The sequence below is a fragment of the Malaya genurostris genome, chromosome 2 (genome assembly GCF_030247185.1).
Source record: "Malaya genurostris strain Urasoe2022 chromosome 2, Malgen_1.1, whole genome shotgun sequence".
Classification (NCBI taxonomy): Eukaryota; Metazoa; Arthropoda; class Insecta; order Diptera; family Culicidae; genus Malaya; species Malaya genurostris.
In genome coordinates, this window is record NC_080571.1 from 257,647,514 (window position 1) to 257,668,628 (window position 21,115).

The 21,115-nt window shown below is 36.5% G+C and overlaps 1 protein-coding gene and 1 long non-coding RNA gene across 8 annotated transcripts in view; one reads left to right on the forward strand and one right to left on the reverse strand.

The window, feature by feature from the left end:
* Positions 1-19,167, forward strand: part of LOC131429629 (nocturnin) — a 58,857-nt gene extending 39,690 nt beyond the window's left edge. Inside the window, exons 2-7 of one of the 7 annotated variants that reach the window (XM_058593875.1) lie at positions 8,806-9,263; positions 16,851-17,083; positions 17,158-17,223; positions 17,284-17,405; positions 17,479-18,213; positions 18,284-19,167. In XM_058593875.1, the coding sequence (XP_058449858.1) occupies positions 9,190-9,263; positions 16,851-17,083; positions 17,158-17,223; positions 17,284-17,405; positions 17,479-18,213; positions 18,284-18,424 (1,371 nt within the window). In that variant the 5' untranslated portion in view covers positions 8,806-9,189 and the 3' untranslated portion in view covers positions 18,425-19,167. The other 6 variants (XM_058593877.1, XM_058593879.1, XM_058593874.1 and 3 more) reach the window with 6 other exon arrangements.
* LOC131429630 (uncharacterized) lies at positions 9,257-9,919 on the reverse strand. Its single transcript, XR_009229443.1, has 3 exons — positions 9,781-9,919; positions 9,455-9,676; positions 9,257-9,399 (listed from the first exon to the last, which is right to left on the reverse strand). It is a non-coding gene; the product is annotated as an uncharacterized LOC131429630 (long non-coding RNA).
* Positions 19,168-21,115: the final 1,948 nt, after the last annotated feature.

A 21,115-nucleotide genomic window follows, 5' to 3' on the forward strand; every position in this document is an offset into this window, starting at 1 on the left:
TTTAATGAATACAGAGTAGCATTAAAACGAACCGAACTTTGTTGAAATGTTGATTCCGAATCAGACAGTAATACTGATAACGATGAAGACATTTATAAAATCTAAGTAAAATAAAAAATTTATCTTATAAAAAATCATTCGTTGCAGAATTCATTATATTATCTACAATAAATATGTGATATGAAATAATAACCCTAACTATTTTTATTTACTGTGAATCAAAAACTTTGCTTATTTCCACCCCTGGTTTAACGTGTAAGTTTATAAGGAATCGGAACAAATTGGTTCGAACAGCACGCTCTCAGAGATTTGAGAATTCGTGTCTTTAAGAACCAATCAACAGATGCCACCAGCGCATTGAGAATTTCAATCCTTACCCCGGTAGCCAGTTAGCAATAATAATTATGGCCGTAAAGTAGCCTTTTATGAGAACCAAAAATTCTCATAGCTCAATATCTGCAAAATGAAAGGTCATCTGTTGTAAATCAATCAGAATTTAGCTCTCAGGATGCAAACTAGTCATAAATAAGCACTATCTATAAATAGCCGTTGAAAGTCGGCCCTAATTCAGTCTCAAAAGCGATAGTTTTCTATCATAATGCGGCATTGGCATGTGCTTACTGATAACCTGAATTAGACTCTTGTTCTGCATTCCTTTCGCGTAACACATAAGTTCCAACAGGGCAGAAACCGGTCGAACGAAAATGTGAATCAACCCGAAGAAAAACAAATAACAAACTTCCCTCGGCGAAAGACCACATGGCTAAAGTCGAGGTCAAATATACTTACGGCCAATCAAATAACACGCTTTTGAGTGTACTTGCACACACATGCAGCCAGACACAAACACATTTGAACAAAATAGAATATATTTCATGCTTGAGCTCAGATCCACTCAAAAAAAAAAGATAGCGCGTTTTTTTTTGCATCATCAACTTCTCACTGAAACAATCCCTAAATAATAAACAAAGCATGGTTTTGTACGAAGTTATGTGATATCGATTAGCGACACCCAGTGGATACATGTTTTCTAATAAAGGCACAATCTTATTAAAATATGCATTTAATACAATTTAAGTTCACAAAAAAAATACACAATCTACTTTAGTAGAGTATTTTCAATCGGCGCGGCGGATGGACAGTTGCAGAACAACAACAGTTTCGATAGTTTGTCGGAATTCTACCGGGTCGAAGTCAATAAAATAATAGTCATAAACAAGTGGAAAAAACCTGAAGAATGGAGAGGTCAACGAATGCATCGCTGTCAATCATCCGTGCTCGAATTTCAACCAACACCAAACACCATCTGGTTAAACTATTTATCGGCACACGGTAGCAGGTCGTCGACAGCCGATGAGATAAACCTCTTTTGCACTAATGATTAATCCATTTTGGCTAAAACTCTGAAGACTAGTTGTTGTACATGTAGAAGACGAAATTCGTATGAATTTATAAAAACAGGAAAAATACCATTATTAGGAGGAATATTTTTTCGGGATTCTTTTAATCTTATTAATTTAAAAAAAAACAATAGACAGTTTGGCGTCAGCTTGTTTGTTGCTTCCAATACGATTCATGAACGCTAAAAATCAACGGCGAAGGTTAAGTCCCACAGTGGGATGTAGTACCAAGCCGTAACGATTTTACTTTGAAGGCATAGAGTTAAACATTTTGCGTCGTAATCAACCGCGTTCAACCTAAACAAACGGGAATTCCAGTTTTCAAGGAATTCATTATAAAGCTAAAATATACCAGTTAGTTGCGCATAGATGAATGGAAAGGAAACACACCTTCGGCGGCATGTTGATACATGATTTGGAATGTTACAATGGGTTTGATATTTTAGAAGATAAGAGAAACACTATCCAGTAATAAAAAAACGAATTCCGATCAAGTCTGGTGTAAGCAAAAAATTTCTGTGAAAACAGTTATTTATTGTGTTGTTGTTGGTGGCAATGTTTACAGATATGTTATGACATTCAGCGCAACTAATAGCTATTCTTACAGCACCTTACAATTACTCATCATACACTACCGCTACTAATTCCTGATTGAAATTCACTATACTACCCTGATCAGAGGTACCGAAATGATTCTTCAGTCATGCAGTTCTGTTTTCATAAACCCAATCCACCTGTTGTGGGGTGTGTTTTGCCGGCATTTTTATTGCGTCGATTTAGTTCGATAACAATTCGTCGCCGATCGCTGATCGAATTGGTGATTAATTTCTACGTTTATATTTTACTCGTGTGATCGGTTGTTTGTTTATTCTAGACAACTATTGCTGTTTTGATTCGACAGTTTGTCTGATAGCGTTTTAACAGGTTGTTTATTGTTTGTTTGGAGACCGGTTGAATCATCACTAACTTCATGATTGTACCAGTGTAGGTGGCGGAACGGAAATTTTTCGGTTGATTCCTAATACCAAACTGATCTAACCTGACATTTCCTCGTACACGAAATCAACATTCGTTATATAATATTTTTATGACTTGGGCAGGATTTAGCGAATGGTTAACAATACATATTACATACGCAAAGCAGCACTTGAAGAAACAATATAAATTACTTGGTTCAATCAACTGAACTTTTCGACAACCTGCTTTATTTTCTTTTATTCCGAATCATTTATATCTTTTCTGCTTAAACTAAGAGACTACTTGCCACGGAAAGTATAATTTATTCATCCTAATATTGGTTTTCTTACTCTCCAAGATTTGATCTGGTACAACCATAAAAATAGAACGAATATTAGAATATTCAATACTGATAGGTTTATTGCCGTCACTAAACAGTTCAGGATCAAGCATGAGCGGCTTGAATAACGAATTATGTACCAGTATGCGTTGGTTAGTGGGACTTGAAACCAGTTTCTCTGGTTTTAAGCAACAAATCTTCCTTTTTCTAGCTTATAACAGGATAGCTAACATGATTTCACAGGTGCGAGTTCTGATTTATGGTCGCACAGGTTCGGTTGAATAAATAATTCTGAACAAATTTGCATAAATCGGGTTTGCGTGAAATTTCAGAAGTATAAAAGAAAATAAAATTTCAGAAGTATGAAAAACAGTTTAAGTTGAAGTTAAAAAATATTCGGTTGAGCGTCTTATTAGAATGCTTTGTAAGGTGCAAACTCTAAAAATCATTCCAGTAATTCTATTATTTCTACCTCTACTTTAAGACTTCTTCAGTGTCTGAGTCACAATGGCATTCTAAGCCTACAAGTAGTGGCCAAAATACGTGTCTGTCTAGAATACGAAGAAAAAATTGTGGAATAAGAAAGGATTTTTGTTCTAATGCTGCAAATATTGTGCTGAAATCAAAGAAAGTTGACTTCTTCTTGTCTATTCTTACAACGATGAGCTATGTCAATGAAAAGCTTTTTGACCCGCACATAGGATCAAAAAGCTTTTCAGGCCCGAAAAGGTGAATGATCTTAAGGTTATAACCTCTATAATCGAAACAAAAAAATATTTTAAGTTGGGTTTTTGGTCAACTTAGCATTATAATTTCAAAATCCGTTACATTTCTGCTGTTTTCATCATTTTTTGTCCTGAATAGTCGTTCAAGTATTTAAAAAAATTAATAATAAAATCACAAACGGGTTAGTTAAAGGACGGATAGGGTCTAACTGTTTTTAAAAAATATTCTATTTTTTCCTGGTAAAGGGCAGAGATGTTTATCTCCTCTGTGTGACGAAGAGCAAGCAAAATTTCTCCCCTCGCACTGAGAGAGCTCTTCTCTTTCACATATATACACCACTGTTGTATAAAGTGTGCACGCATCATGAGTGCGGTTGTTTATTTCCTTTTACCTCTTCCACTGAATCATACCAAAGTGCTAGAGCATTAGCTAATAAATTCTCTGAGGTGGATGCAGATACTTTCACAGAGGTGTACACGCCGATGAGCACTCTGCTGTATGGTTTGCGTAGAAGAAGCGTGGGACACGCAAAATCAGCAAAATAAAACAATTTATCGTAAAATTTTCGGTTTTCCTTGCAAATTTTTCATAGCAAGGCCAGATCTACTCTCTATTAATTGAAGTTCACAGAAGTGTTCGCTCACCATCACGCGCCAGTGGTCACTTGGGTGTATTTAGACGAGAGCGCGTGTGAGCGATTCATGCGAAGAGAATGTGTTTCACTCGCGCCAGCTGCTTTAACCACAAACACACACTCAAATGCTGTCTATTCGACACTGAGAAGAAGTGCGCTTTCCTCTTTGTGCGGTGCTTCGTTTTTTTCATCCTCGGTGTGGACAAGAATCTGACTCCAGCGTGTATCACTCTGGTGAAATGCCATCTCTGGTAAAGGGTGATTTTTTCAAATGAATAGGATTTGATTTTTAAAAATAATTGAGAAAATTGATGAAATCTTTATTGCAATCAATAGAACGATCAATATAATTTAATGTTTGAATATGATTTCGGCCGGTATTTTACGAATAATGCCACCGGGCCATTATTCACACAAAACAGTACCATTTTTTTAATGCATTGGTAACTCTTGCAATGCTTCTGGCTGGTCTTCACTCCAGATGCGGCAATTTTGCTTATTGACGTATCCATTCACACAGAAATGAGCTTCATTGCTGAACACAATTCTTCGATAAAAAAGTGGATCTCTAACTTTGCCAGCGCCCATTCATGATTAAATGGCGGACTAAATGACGATTCATGATTAAATTATGGACCAAAATTTGACAATGACACCAGACAAGATTCACTGGCTAAATCTGTCAAAAACAGTGTTACCAAAAAGATATCAGCAAAAAAATCACCCTTTATTTCCTTATAGTAGAATATTTCAGGAATATTTTGTCAAATTTGCAGGACATTCAAAACAAAATTAGGAAGTTAACATATGATCTTTTATCTTTCTTATTTCAAACTGCGGAGAGACAAAAGGCGCTGCTTCGATGGACTTTGAATTTGACAAAACTCTTTTGAACTATTATATTATACCTAAATACAAAGAAAACATAAATAATTTTTCGAAAGTGTTCGACCCTACCGACCCCCTTGAAAAATAAAAAGTTCCGTTCGATTTTTTAGACAGTAAACTTTAAACGCTTTTTTCTCGGAAGTCCGTGTCCATCTTCATTTAAAAACTTTTCCCCCAATTATTTTCAAATTTTGCTTACACTTTCTACGTATAAAATACCCAATCCCAACATTTTCTTCTTGGTTTTTGTTGCTTTGGGGAAGTTTTTCGATTACAAAATGGCATGATTTTTAGTCTAAAGACTTTTTACAGACTTTAGAAACTTCGATTGTTTGCAGACATTCGTCAGAAATTACAGACTTTTGAAAATTGGCGCAATCTTTTCGTTTTTGCTAGCTAAACTTATTGTATAATCTGGCATCTCGTGTGTTATGCAACACGTAGACAATATATCCGTCATATAAGTAAAAACTTTCGTTCTCTGGTTCTGGCGACTTCAAACAAATCGTCCAAGTCAAGGGAAATGAATTTTAATGCACTGATTAATGCCATTTAACGTTGCTTAGTGGATAAGAAGCCAATAAATTCGACTGCAGCAACGTATTCAATCCCGCGAAGCCGGTGGAAAACCGGCCTAATCGACACCAAAGGCGCCACCATCCAAATCTTTGGCCAAGAGAACCAAGGCGAGGAGACAATTAAGACTTTTGTCCAAAACACCTCCGAAAAGAATAAATTCCATTTTTTTTAATAATTGCAGTTTTTACTTATATTTTTCCTTTTTAAGCGAAATTTCTTGGGATGTCGGTAACCGAACACCTTTTTTTAAAAATGTATCACTTTGCTAAATTGATAATAAATTTTTTTTCAATCGAATTAATCAACTTAGTTTCTTATTTAGTTGTTAGCTAGGGACTTTAGCTTTTCATTAATGTATATATGTCCGCATAATGTGCATAATAGTCAGAAGTTATAAGCTTGAAAGAAAAGGGTGCCGGTAACCGAACTCTCTCCCCTACAACTATGTTGCTTTGATTTTATGACTTTTGATAATTTTACGCTGAGATACAGTGGACACCGCCAGTGATGATTTTTAAAACGTCCTCGAAAATACTTTTTGACTGACTTTTTTCTCAATATTACAAAATTTTGCTCGAATGCATTTTTCCAGTCCCCTGAGACCGGGGCGAAAATTGTCACTTTTGGTCTTTCGCAAAAAAAAGTGTGGAAAATAATAATTTCACTCGGAGTGCAATTTCCTGTTCGAAAGCTACAACTTTTACTTACGAAACGCATTAGGTTTGAAGGTCATATCCCTACCTATTCCAACGCAATCTGGCTCAGAATGCACCAAATATTGTGTTTAAATGGAATGTTTTGGATTCATTCATATTTTGCAACTGTTTATTGTCAAAGAAATTAAAAAAACACAAACATTACGAGAAAAAAATATGTGAAATAAAATGCAATTATATTTGAGTTGAGATCAAAACTTAAATTAATAAAAGAAACGTAAACATTAAGGGGTTTTTGGATTGTACAGAAAAGTACATATTTTTCTTCAGCTTTCTTCAGGATTCGCCTTCGGCTCATCAGTGCTTAAAGCAGTACAAATTGAACTGTTAGGCGGAGATCACTCATAACCTGATTCACTGTCTGGCTCAGGAAAGTAATTCACGCATGTGAAAATGTTTTTGGTTTGAGCGCACAATCCGGGTGAGCTCTGTGGGAGCATTCAATCCAAACTTTGTAGCACTGATTATTGAGTAATTTCTCCCAGTAAACGCAGCATTTATCAAAATTATTCGATGGTACACACGTCGTCAGTAATATCGTATTTATGATCGTCAATTATGGACCGCGAATTGGAGAAATTTTGGACTATTGTGTTGGATCGTTGGAGCGGAAAAAGTGTAGATCTTCATTAAATCAGCAAGTTTTGATAAAAAAAAACAACAATAAATTTAGTCATAACACAAACAAATATTTTTTTTTTCATAAAAATTACTATTACCATTCGATTCGACGCATCTTAATTACTTAAAAACACGCAACCGAATATGATCTGTATATTCTACAAGCCAAAAATTCTGGATCTAAAAAAATTTACTTTTGACGAAAAAATATACACTTTCGCACTCACCGACTACTGAGGCTCAACTTAGTGGGCGGCGTGTCAATTTAATATAAGCCAATAGTAGTTAATACTCGGGCCCACGTATAGAGGGCGTAGCCGATGGAACGTGACATTTAGTTTTCGAATTATTGCGAGTGACCATTTTCGCCCCGGTCTCCCCTGATATTAACACATGGATCAATAAGTCCCGAGACTAACAATGAAAACAACATTTTTTTTTGCAAAATTTTATTTTATTCATCAACATAATCACCTTTTAGGATGATACAATGGTTCCAAAGTTTTTCCAATTTTTCAATACCATGTTTATAAAAAATTTATCTTTCGCTTCAAAATAAGCTTCAGTTTCAGCGATGATCTCCTCATTTGAGCCAAATCTTTTTCCCTGGAGCATTTTTTTAAGATCAGCAAAGAGCCAGTAGTCACTGGGGGCTAAATCTGGCGAGTATGGGGTGTGGGGAAGCAGATCAAAGCCCAATTCGTTCAATTTCGCCATTGTTTTCATCGACTTGTGGCAGGGTGACTCGTTGCTGTTTTTGTTCCATTGAAAGCAATCGCGGCACCCACTTGGAAAAAACCTTTTTCATGCTCAATTTTTCATGAAGGATAGTAAATACACTTCCATATGGTATCTGTGTCATCTCAGCAATCTCACGGAGCTTCACTTTACGATCTTTCATTATAATTTTTGTCACTTCACTCACATTTTCCGGTGTAACGGTTTCCACAGGTCTACCCGAGCGTTCCGCGTCATTTGTGTCGGTACGACCACGTTTAAACTCGGCGAACCACCGACAAATCGTTGCTTTTGATGGACAAGAGTCCGGATAACATTTTTCAATCCGTTGTTTCGCTTGCACGGTGTTTTTACCCATTAAAAAACAATGTTTTATCAAAACACGAAACTCGGGTTTTTCCATTTTTTAAACAAACTACAAAACGACCAAAAAAATTTACTACAGATCATTGAACTTTGCAATATATAAAGCATTTTTATGAAGGAAACGGAAAGGTTAGAGAAAATAGAAAACAACTAAGTAAAAATCACAAACATTTTCCCTACTATTTTAGTAATAACCAATATACGAAAGTGGTATAGTATAGCACAATTCACATTGTAGATAATTTGTTTTAAGTAACTTTAGTAACTTTGTTAAGAAATGTGAAGGATTACGGAGGCGAACTACGGGATAACAGAAAAATGTGTTATATTTCTAGCAAATTTTCTAATATTCCAGTTGTCAAAATATTGAAGGGGGAGTCATGGCCACTCCAAGAAATCTTGAAGCAAAAAGTGCTTCAAGACCCCCCCCCTCTCATAGTTTCCGCGCCTGGTTCCAAGTATGAATTTTCGTAAACAACAAAATGTCAAATAATTATGATATGGAAACGATACGAATTTATATCGGCTTTAATGAGATATACCGAAAATTCACTCATATTATGAGTGATGCGATCTAGATATAAACACATTTTAGGGAAAAAACTGGTCAATCTACAATTTCTTGCCTGCATGGATAAACTTTTTCACCTAGTCTGTTATTCTATAAAAACAAATCTCTCCTTATTGTCTTTCAAAGTAAACATATCATCGAGTAGGTTGCGAATTGCCGGATGGTGTAATAATTATAGAATGATTAATTTCCTAACAGCTACCGGTCTGACCTACAGGTGTTTTTTTTTCTTCCGTCCATTTTTCTAATTTTATTTTCCCTAACTAAAGCTTGATCGACGGTCCGACAGCAGCTACATCTGTAGAGAGACAGCTACAACACCCGGAGTTTTGATCAAAGATTCGAACCTTTTACAGTGAAGGAAACGAAACACTCTCTCATCGAAACAGTTCCTCTCACGGAACCTAGTGAGGCATCACCAACACAGTGTCAGTACACCCGTCGACAGTCGCACACACACATACCCACGAACATATTGACGAAAGTCTGTGAACCCCACACGAGCAGGTGGTCGTCTCCCACAAAAACACCCACAGCTGTTCCTAGCCCACTACCCGTTACTGGCGATCTGACTGCGGGTGACAGTGTGAGAGAAAGTGTGCTCCAATTTGTTACAGTCACTGCCACATACTGCAAATACCGATACCCACACCATGATGGACCTGTTTGTACGTACGATTTCTGTCTTCGGCACGAGACGATTCAAAGCATTACTACTTATTCCAAGGTAATAATATATACTCTTCTACTCGGTGTCATCAAAATCGTCCGCTTGATCAAGTTTTGGCATTGATTTAGTTCATCTACTCATCTATAAGTGTTTTTGTGCTACGTATTTCCGTGTGTCGTGTATGTTCGGTGTCCTGCCAGAAAAGTACAAGGTGTGGACCTATTCGCTATATCCATATTTATGTGTACCAATAATTTGCCACCCCACACAGTTTGAGTGATCTCTCTGGCACGGGTAGTTTTCAGTTTTCATTCGAGGGATGCTGTAATCAGTGGCAAGCTAGTGCATTATACCACGTCTTCAATCAGTGTTATTGTCCTTCACCGATGGAGGTGTTAAAACTAATCATGTTCACATTTAGAACACTCCTTAGAACTCGGTCCAGCTCGTACCGAAGCAAGCAATCAGATCTGGAAAGGTACTTTTATTTGACCTTTTCGTATCAAGGAGATCATTCAGAAGTACTCATTGTGACCTTTTTGGGGTCAACCATCCATTCACACTAACTACCTACCTATGTATTAAGGGTGCAACGCTACAAAATAGATAAGAATGGAACTGGCCATACCGTGACCGAGTAGTCAGTAGTCAGAATTCCCGAGTGCCTTTGAGTCATGCCATCAGATAGTGAAAGCAACTGGAATCAACTGGCCTTTACATGGAAATATATCACTTTTGTTGACGAAGTAGTTTATTACAGTTGTTTATTGCTTGGCCTCGTAATGTGTGAGTGAAGATGATATGAATTTGTACAGCTAGCCATCGTAAAGTTGGGAGAAGTTTATGTAGTTAAAAAATGGCATCATTTCATGGAGTACCTAAACTTCACGGAAGTAATATGTTCTTCGAAGCTCAAAACTAGTCCGTTGTAAACAAGAATCGCACTGCATACGTCCACCCGTACCTTGCTAGTGGAAAACTCACTGTTGTTGATACCACAAACACCAACATAGTATATCGAGGAGTGATTTTAATATTCCCATAGCTCCTAACAAAATGCAATACTTTCACGATACACACTCTCCCTTTCGAATAATAATTGTACTCGCTGCTGTGATATCGTGAGATGCCACTGCCTCTCCGTATGCACTGACGCACTCATAGTTATTTTCCAATGTGACGCAGTGTTTTGTTTGTTCGAGACAGTCAATCCTAGCAACTACTACCGACACTAGACCATTCGGACTTGCTGCGAAGATGCGCTGATTTTAGATGCGTTTTCGCCACTTCAATACATTCGATAGTTGCATAAGTGTTATTTTGGCTTGGCAGGTCGCAGAAAAGGAAAACAAATGGACTACAGACCACGGTAGGATGAGTTCCCAGGCGAAGTGCAAATGATCATAGTTATATAGTCAGGACATCTAGGCCCTGAATCAGTGAAATTTCGAGGCCAGCAGTGGCGCAGTTATTCGTGACATTTGAACTTGTGGAATGTAACATAACACCCGATTGATCGATATCATAAACCAGGTGTTTGGGGAGTGTTTTGTAAAGTGAGCGTAGATTCTATAAAACTTACCAATTCCGGTGCATTAAAAAAAACATTTTTGAAGATCTGAAAATAAATAACATGTCATTAGTAGAAGCGCATGTGACAATTATAAAAAGATAAACATACGTACATACATTTATTTTCACATCACATTTAAGATAACACATAATCATAAAACACACAAAAAAGATAAACAATATTAATCAAAACCAAAAAAGGTAATCTGATTTGCGACAACTGGCTTGCTAATCGTAATTAATAATCGTATTTTTCAAATATTTTTGTTTATGTGTCCTATATTTGGGTTAGTATTATCGGAACAAATGAGTTGGATCAGTGGTTTAGGTTCTCATAGACCAGATGTTGAATTTAATGTTGGGTTTTTTGAATCAATGGGATTGCAACACTAGTTGTGTACATGTCATTGGCAGCAAAGTGAACGAAACTAAAGGGCAAGTTCCCGTTATGAAATTATCGTATGCGTGATAACGTTATGTATCATTGAGAATAGTCAAATTTAAAAAAAATCAGAAAAAACTTCGGTTTTATTCACATACTTTATGTTTCGTGTTCGACTCGTCAGTACATAACAGTTTATGTTGAACTGTTATGTGACCCAGAAGTTCAACTTAAACCGCTAGGCAGACATAAACACTTATTATATTTGCACCGAAGTGCAGCGTCTTACCTGACGTACCGAACGTAAACGATTTTCGGCATATACTGTTCGTTTGGTTTTATTATTTATACAAATGGGGCAACTCTTTATTGTGTACTAGTTCGATCATTGCTCGAAAATGCGGCTGTCGTTTGGTCACCTCATTATCAAACTGATATTGATCGTAATGAAGCTGTTCAACACAAATTCATTAGGTTCGCTCTCCGAAATCTACTCCGAAATCTTCCAAGTGTAATCTGATGATACAAAAGATGAGGAGGTTTAATGCCTGCTGGTGAGAAGGAGTGCTTTATTTCATCTCCATTGGACTTTTCCCTATTCCGTAAAAAAAAAAAATTAAAAAGTCCCAGCTTCTGCTACTACCATCCTTGCAGTGTTCTAAATATAAGAAACTCATTGTGATACAACAAAAATGAACCGTTCTTGACAGTTCTTTTTTATGGTTGAGATCCATCTTTTGCCATATCATGCTTCCGATTCATCGTCTTAATACATATTATACCTGGCGGTGCGTTCTTTGTTCACCATGTCAAATCTGTCGTATTTTTTTTCTTGGAATTCTGCTATCTTTGTTCATCCTTTTAATTTTCAGGAGGGAAATGCACCCGTTCTGCATGAAATTCGTCGAGTCAATTCTCTTTTTTTTTCTTTCTGTTTCAGACTACTTAGATTGAAGTTTGTCTGTATCGCAATAACTACCGTTGTTTTATAGAATTTAGACTACAATCTATAAATATGCTAAAACTACATTGCGTCATTTAGTAAATCAATATAATTATTGTTTACAATATTATTTGAGTTGTATCTGGATTACTAAGTAATTCAGTTATTATAATATTTATTTCACGATGTATATTTTTTTTATTCTCTCTTGTAACTGGATTATAATACCACAAAATCAACCGTTTTAAACTTTACGAACCTCTCAGGATTGTAATGCTAGTGATAGACTTCTCTATCCATCACTACGACAAGCAAGAATTACAAAACTAAGCGTCCTCGATGTGGTGTAATATCACCACTTTTATGGAACCTAGTCGCTGATGGTTGATCAAGTTTAATTTAAATGGCTTTTGGCCAATGCAAACGAACTTTTGGTAAATTATGGGGATTAAAATCCAGATACATTCATTGGATTTGTACAACTATTATTATTGTTGGATGGCTTGTAGGGTGGCAGAAAAGTTCAGTCAAAACTAAATCATCTCCAAAGGATGGTTGCATTCACGATCAGAGCCTATAAAAGACATCTTCATTCACTGAAAATAGAGGAAAAATAAATGTCACTCTCAGCTCCATTCTCAAATTTTGAGAAGGAGATCTATGTCCAGTCAACGACAAGAGCGGAATAATAGTTTTAAAATTATGTTCTTTCTTGCGTTTTCACTGCAAATTGTATACTGTGCAGTATCGATTTTAGCTGAAGATTCGAGATCCAAAATGACAGAAAACGATTCGCAATGATGCTTGCCTGTTGTTTCTCGTATCTACAGTATTTTTGATTTACAAAGAAGTTCTGGTGTAATTACTTTAATTTTTCATACTTATACACTCTTTATAGTCAAACTTCACAGATTTTCATTACAATGAATACAGAATGAGAATTCAAATTTGACTGATTCTTCCTGCAGACGTTATTTTGGTTTCGTTTTGCCGTACACCCTCATTGAATCAAAATAGTCTATACTTGAGTTACTACCTATCTACTCATTTTTTTGTTAAAGGGCAAAACTGTCAAAATTTGAGTATTTTTTACTCAAAATAAGAACAACAAATTTATCAAATTTTGGGTGAGTTTAACTCAAAATTTTTGTTTTTTGTTGCTCGAAATAAAGAAATTCTTCGTTTATGCTTATATACATGGAACCCCTAGCTCATGTCATTCTTCATTCTTTTAAATGGGAAGCACCAAAAAATGATTCAAAATCGTTCCATTTTTACTGGAGTCCTCACTTAGCATAATTAAAATAACAAAATTTTTATTGAAATCATCTATGAATAACGATTGATAGTTTTATAACCCGGATCTAGGAACGGCAATGAAAGGCGATGTATTCTGCTAAGAATGTTTCGAGAACTAAAACGTACTGAACTTCACAGCGCAGTTTAAGTACGATTTTCACTCAAATGAAACGCACTAGATTGCTGTATCTGTTGGATGGTTGTACTTATGCTGGTGTCCACTGTCATGAAAAAGGATTAGAGCGATCTCATTCTGTGTTTTGTACAATCGTTATTTCAGCAGATAATCTGTAGTAAACAAGTCGCTTTGAAAGTACTCAGTTTGAATGCTTCACGATCGCATCTTGTGATCGCATATCGAACTCAAATCGAAGACCTTCGCATTTCGAATGCTATTTATTGCTTATGTGTACCCGGTCATTCTGATATTAATGAAAATGAATTGGCTGATGAGTTATTTGAGGCAATAGATGGGCAAGCATGTGAAATCTGTCCCCAAAGGGAATTCAAATCGTTATACCATATTTGAAAGATCTTGGATTGGAAACCATTTCCCGAAATTGTAACGTTTTAACTGCCATATTGATGAAGCTACGGTGGTTTTATTGATTTTCATTTCATTGGATTTTTGAATCAACCTCTCCACCGAAAAATTTGAGAAAAATCAAGAATGAGTAGGGTATTGTCGGGAAGTCTACATTTTTTCATTTTGTTTTTGGAAATGTATTTCTTGCATCAAAAATAGTTAAAAACTTTGTAACATAATTTCGATTTAGGTTCCAGCGTCAGATCCTAATATCCGAGTGATTGTCAGGCGATCCCGGAATCGTTTTAAAATGCTACTTAATGTCGAACGAAGGACTCCGAATGATTTATCATTATGCGACATAGAAGGATGTTCCACACTTTTGGATAAATTTTCTCACACACTTGTTGTTCTTTTGACTCCATTTGCGAAACAACGCTTTTGAATCAGCAAACTGTTTGACGAAACATACACACAATTACATTGCGTTAGCGATTTTGGTTAAATTGACTGATAAATAGTCATGGCTAGACTTTTCTATTCGCATATTCTAGTCAAATGAAACCCTATTTTGGGGTGAATGGACCATTGCTGTATTGAGTTTCAAGGTGTTGGAAAATTGTTTTTCATTCCTCATGATATACCGAATTCGGATCTAATCATAAACATTGCGAATCGTTGTACATTCTTCACAGGATGCAGAACGATGTCGCATCCTTGAAGAGCTTCAAAATCCTTTCGAAGATTGAAGGTTCCTGTTCTTAACTGTACTTAGATCTTGCTAGTGGGTGACAACACGAACCGACTTTAACAATACCGGTTCCAATTATCGGTTCCAGAAATAGTAGTCAAAAAAGTACACGTATTTGTAAATCGTGTTGTATTTGTAAAAATAACTGAATTTTAAATTCATGCAACGAATTTTTTTATTGAAATAATGACAAAAAAAAATCTGATTTGATATGGCAAATATTGTTGCTTGAAACTACAAAACATAATAATCAGTTTTTCTCTTTGAATTAGTTTGTTTCAATCAATATTTTAATAAGAAAAACAAATATTTGACTTGTGCATTCCTGTCATTTTTCTTGACAAACAATTTAACAGTAAATTCAATTTGAAAAATTATTTTCAAATGAACGAACTCTAGTTAAATGTAGCAATTGTAGCGATTTAAATTTACAAAATTTCAAACTGGAATATATGAACTAAAATTCAGCGCTTTTGTTTTTATAATCATATGTTTTTGTTTTTTTTTTTTAGAATAAAAAGATTTTTTCAAATTAATTTGCAGGGATTGATTAATTTTGATTATACCTTGATTCATATTTATATTCATTTTCAAATTCTTAGAAATCAAACTTTTGATTGACATTTGCTATCCAAAACATGTAACCCTTTTGTCGTGAGACGATCAAATTAATCACATACCACAATCAAACTCTCTATTTATTAGTAGTATTATCAAACTACTATTAATAGTATTATCAAACTGTTATTAATTATCAATACATACGTTTAAATAGTTGAAAATCCCCTACGAAATGGAAGAAACAGATAAAACTGTATTCAAAAAACATACACAAACTTTATCCGCGGGAGAAAAAAAGCTCTGGTTTATTCGCATGGGAAAAATTACTCTGACTTATAAGAAATAAAACTAATTCTGTAAACTTAGTTGTATCATTACACAAATAAGATCCCAGATAAATTGAACCGAATAATAGGATTAAATCAACATAGACATTACTGATAACATCAACTCAACTTTGGTTGACATGTACTAAATAGTTGGTTTATTTCCACAATAAAGTCAGCCGGAACAAATTTTGGTTCCAATCAAGCAAAGAACATTGTTGATGTTAAAGGGAGAAACTAGTTCAAAACAATTATATTCTAACTAGAAATCATCATAAATCAAATTTTAAAATTTACTAGCAGTTTTGTTATTTTAAACATTTCTCTGCGTGTACTCACTTCGACATCTCAGAGACGGCTTTCATAAACTTAGACTCAAATGGGAGATCTTATAGTCCATAGGTTGTTGTAAAATGTTATCCGGATCCGACTTGAAGGAGTAATAAGTTAGTTTAGTTTAGTTTTCTTTATGAAAGAGACTTTCAGCCGGTGGCTGGTTCGTCTCTGTGGAGTAATGAGTGTTAAAAATGTCAAAACATTGATATAGTTGACACGAAAGTGCTTCCTTCTAGGAAAATATTGAAAACCTCACGGTAAGACCGTGTTATTGCAACTTCATCATAATTTAATAGTATTGTAGAGAACCAGTAGCGAGTGAATAACTTAGCATCACATTAGAGTAATCTCTATTCAACCAAATCTTCACAGAAAACCTGAATGCACTGCGACAATACACTGAAGGGAGTGTCACAAGAACTGTTCAACCTCCGTCGCTCTGAACGTAGTAAAATAGTAGACACACCCGCACTGTTTGGTTCGAAATCTTGATTGTTATCTCACCTCGTTGTATGTCAGCACGAACAGGAGCCAACAAGAGGAAATGTTTTATTCACCTTTCTCGAGTGTACACATCTCATTTGCTATTCCGCACGTGTTACTACCATATGCAGATCAAACTCTCGTCGTTCGAATGCAGAAACATTCGTCTTTTCCTAGATTCAGTCTACCGCCGACGGTCATAGGAAAAGAATCTATTATTTCCTCAACAGTGAAGGCAAGATAAATTGTTCAGGAAAAACAAGAACATGATTGAATCCAGCTGCATTGCGAACGAATCAACTAGTGAAAATCAAATAGCCACGGGTGGGAAAAAGAAAACTCATCTGCAGCGTGTTATGCTGCAAAGGTACCAAGCCGTGAACGGTCAACAATAATCACCTGGCCCTAAGCATCCCTTCCGGAAAGTTAAATTCTTATTTCTTCTATTTCCTTGCCTCATTCCAGAATGGGTTCCTTCACATCGGCGCCCCAAATCAAGAACGTCGACTACCAGGATGATCAGCTGGAGATATCCAACGGGATGTCAATACCAGATCTGGTAGAGTACTGTCGAATAGCTCGTGGCGAAGATCGGCCCCAGCTGGTGAAGCGAAAGTTCCTTCGTCCAGATGAACGCATCAATCAACCCAGCCTGACCGATGGTTTCCGGATGCTGAAACTGGATGCGATATCAACGAGTGAGAATCGGTGTGATTTCTCTGATGATTAAAAAAAGTAATAACTTGTTTTTCTTTTCATGTTAAAATTCTAGCTTGCAGTGAACCAACGACTAATCCAGCCCAGCTCCGTGTTTTCCAGTGGAATATGCTCTCACAAAGTAAGTCATTGCTGTGGTACAGGATGCAAATTGCAACAGTGAACATTTTTCTATTTGTAGCACTCGGCATGAATAATGATGGCTTTGTTAGATGCCCAGTAGATGCACTTACCTGGGAATGCAGACGATATCAATTGATACAAGAAATTGTACAAAACGACCCGGACATAGTCTGTCTTCAGGTGAGCGTTCTTCATGTCTAGATGTCAAGTTTAAAAACAAGCTAACAATGTTATAATTTCTATCATATTCCAGGAAGTGGATCACTTCAAGTTCATCCAGAAAATTTTAGCTACCCAAAATTACGAAGGAGTTTTCTTCCCCAAACCGGACTCACCCTGTCTCTACATCAACGGTAACAACGGCCCGGACGGTTGTGCAGTATTCTATAAAAAAGATCGCCTGGAGATGATCAATCACTTCACCAGAGTGTTGGAAGTTTGGCGTGTCCAAAGCAACCAGGTCGCGATAGCCGCAATGTTTCGAACTCTGGACACCAATCAGGAGATTTGTGTGACCACTACCCACCTTAAAGCACGCAAGGGAGCACTGCTGTCCAAGCTGCGGAACGAACAGGGAAAAGATCTGCTCTATTTCATCGATGGCATAGCCAAGAAACGACCGGTGATTTTGTGTGGTGATTTCAATGCGGAACCTATTGAACCCATCTATAGCACGGTGTTGAACTACAAACCCCTGGGACTGTCCAGTGCGTACTCGGATCTTTTGGCACAGGAACACCAGGAAACCGAAAGCGAGAACAATCAGAATGCCGCAAATACAGACACCTCATGCCCTGTTCTGCAACATAAATCAAGCATAGCATCGTTTCACAGTGACGACGATGACTGCAGTATCAGCTCGACGGGAAAGACAAAAGCTGAACAATCAGCTGCCAACGAGCCAGCCTACACAACCTGGAAGATTCGGGAGGAGGGCGAGGTGTGTCACACAATCGACTACGTATTCTATTCCAAAGATCAGATCTCCGTGAGTAGCATGAAAGTAGTAGTAAACTCTATTGTACTTATGTTAATCTTTTACAAATTTTACACAACAGGTCAAGAACTGCCTCATGTTCCCATCGGGTGAAGAGATAAGCCCTGACCGAACACCCAGCTATCAGTACCCATCGGATCACTTTTCTCTGTGCTGTGATTTCGAGCTGCAGCCAGCACCGAGCAATAGTGATCAGCACTAGAAACGTATCACCAATGTTGAGAAAGAAAACTCTGCAAGCACCGCAAGATGAAAACTGAATGGACATCAATGTTTGTACCGAAAGTATCAAATTAGCTAATAAGATGGGAATTTTGAGCTATGCTCGAAGCCAAATCCACGAAACAAAATACAAATTGGACACCGTTCTTCCAATGAGAACTTCAAACAATTAGTGTTAGTAAACAAATCAATTATCCGGCGCAGGACGAATATGGAAGTCAAATCAATGTAATTGATTTGAGTCGGTGTCAATGAAAACGTAAAGTTAATAGTTGTACAGCTTGTGATAATAGTTGTGATATTAAATGAGCCGCATACCCTTGATGGGTGGCCCAAACGAAATGGGAGAGTTGAATCCCAGGGTTTTATTTTCATACTTTTAATTGTGTAACTCGATTGACCTTAGTTAGATACTGTAATAACGTATTGCTATAAACACAAAACTTATTCCTTTTTCTATGAGGCGATGCAACAAAGAAGCCATACTGACGGATTTTATGTTAACAAAGAGCACGATATTTTTTTACAATAGAACAAGGCAATGTAAGATGACATACGGTACGGTATGTTAGTCAATTATGTTGATAGTTAGGTGAAACAGTTGGGTCTACCAGAAAGATAACGCAACTCAAGGATTGTTAGGTGACAAAGCAAACAATAACCATTGACGAAATCTATGATGTGCGTTGATTTTCAAATAAAGAAGAAACAACAACAAACACAGTACCAAGGAAAATTGTTTTCTTTGAAGAATGTCCCAGGTTCGATTCTTGTTTAGAGATTGAGGTGTTTTATAAATTGTAATCCCGATTTCACTGTGGAATTTTTCAATCGGAAACATGCTTGGTTGGTCCACCTTGTTTCAAGTAATGCGTCAACAGAAACCACTTCTTCGAAAAGCACACCAATCAAATGAGATGATCACTAAGCAGGTATCATATTCGGGTTTTGATAGAGTGATTACCTTTTTTGTGATATATTCATAGGACTTCTACACAATACTACGATCCTTTTGAATAGGCATGTAGTGTGTGTATTTGTGTCGAAATTTGAAAACAATGTATTGCAATAAGTACAAAACGGCCTGAGTTTTGAAGTAGTAATACTGGTAACATTTTGTATCTTTTCAAACGCTAATTGAAATACCCTTGATATGGTAGGATGAAACTTGAAAGGCAACGCGACTGAACAATATTTCGTTCAGACTGCGCACGGCCAGAAGGCCTTCTTAGATTTCATAATAATCACAACTTTTGCGGTATTCTCGTCAAATCCGGACAGTTTTATCTTTGATTCTTGTTCTTAAGAACATTGGAAACACCTTTCTTTCTATAAATATCTCCTTAGTACGCAGTTCTATAAATATCGTCTGTGATGCAAAAAGTGTCACTTGCTACTTTCTCCTTGCTTTTAATATTCTTATGCTCGCAATCTGATAATGTCCACCTGATAATGAAAGGCTGTTCATCATTGATCCTACGTTCGTACTATAGAATAACTATTTAGTTAATTAATATGAGTGTTGTCGTAAATTTATCTCCTTAAATCTACATCTTGTGATCATTCTAATGGCCATCACTGAGTCGCTAGAAACGTACTGTGCTCCGTCAAGAAGTACCATTTTTCGTTAAATCCGATCAATTTCATCAAGATCAATCAATCAAGATCTTCACGTAGATATCAGATCAGTTGTGATTACGCATCGATGTTTTTTCTCTGGCTTAAATCACTTGTGATAAAATCAGTTGTGATTTTTCAATGTACACGATCAGTGATCAGTAAGATTATAGATCACTAATTTTGATTTTCGGTGATTTTCCCAGCCTTGGGCTGCTACCTTAACACATGAGATGAAAAGTCCCGGGCTTAAAAAAGAGAACGATTAACTTTATTCATCAACGTGATCTCCATCTAGAGCAACACAATTATTCCAGCGCCGCTCTAACATTTCAATCGCCCTTATTCTGAATAACTACGTATCGTTTTTTTGATCGTAATTCATTCGTATTCTTAATAACGCTAGCAAAATCAAGGGTAGCTAGGATTCGACCGAACCATATTCGATCGAAAAACCAATACGCCATTATTCAGAATAAGGGCGAATACCTTTTTATAGAATGATAGTTATAGTTTCAGCGATAACCTCTTTATTCGTGCGAAATTTCTTACCAGCGATAATTTTTTCAGGTCTGCGAACAGCCGTTAGTCACTGGGAGCCAAATGTGACGAATACCGTGGATGTGGGAGCAATTCGAAGTTCAATTCATGTAGCTCTGCCATTGTTTTGATTGACTTGTGTGCATTATCTTGATGAAACAAAATTTTTTTCATTGCCATATGCGGTCGTTTCTTTGCAATTTCAGCCTTCAAATGCTTCACTGTTAATGGTATTTCCTATCTCAAGATAGTCGATAAATATTACACCACGCGCATAAAAAAATACCGAGGCCATATCCTTTCCAGCCGATTGCTGTGCTTTCGGGCGCCCTTTACCCTTTACCTTATTATTTAGGGTGCTTAAATAAGTGTGTCGTGAATTTGGTACAAGGTTTCAATATATCAACTAATGAGAATAGTTCGTGCTCGCATCTCATCAGACTCAGTCGACAATTGCTTACGGTCGAGACGATAGAAACAAAGACAATACAGTGTAGTGAACAATAGAGTGCAC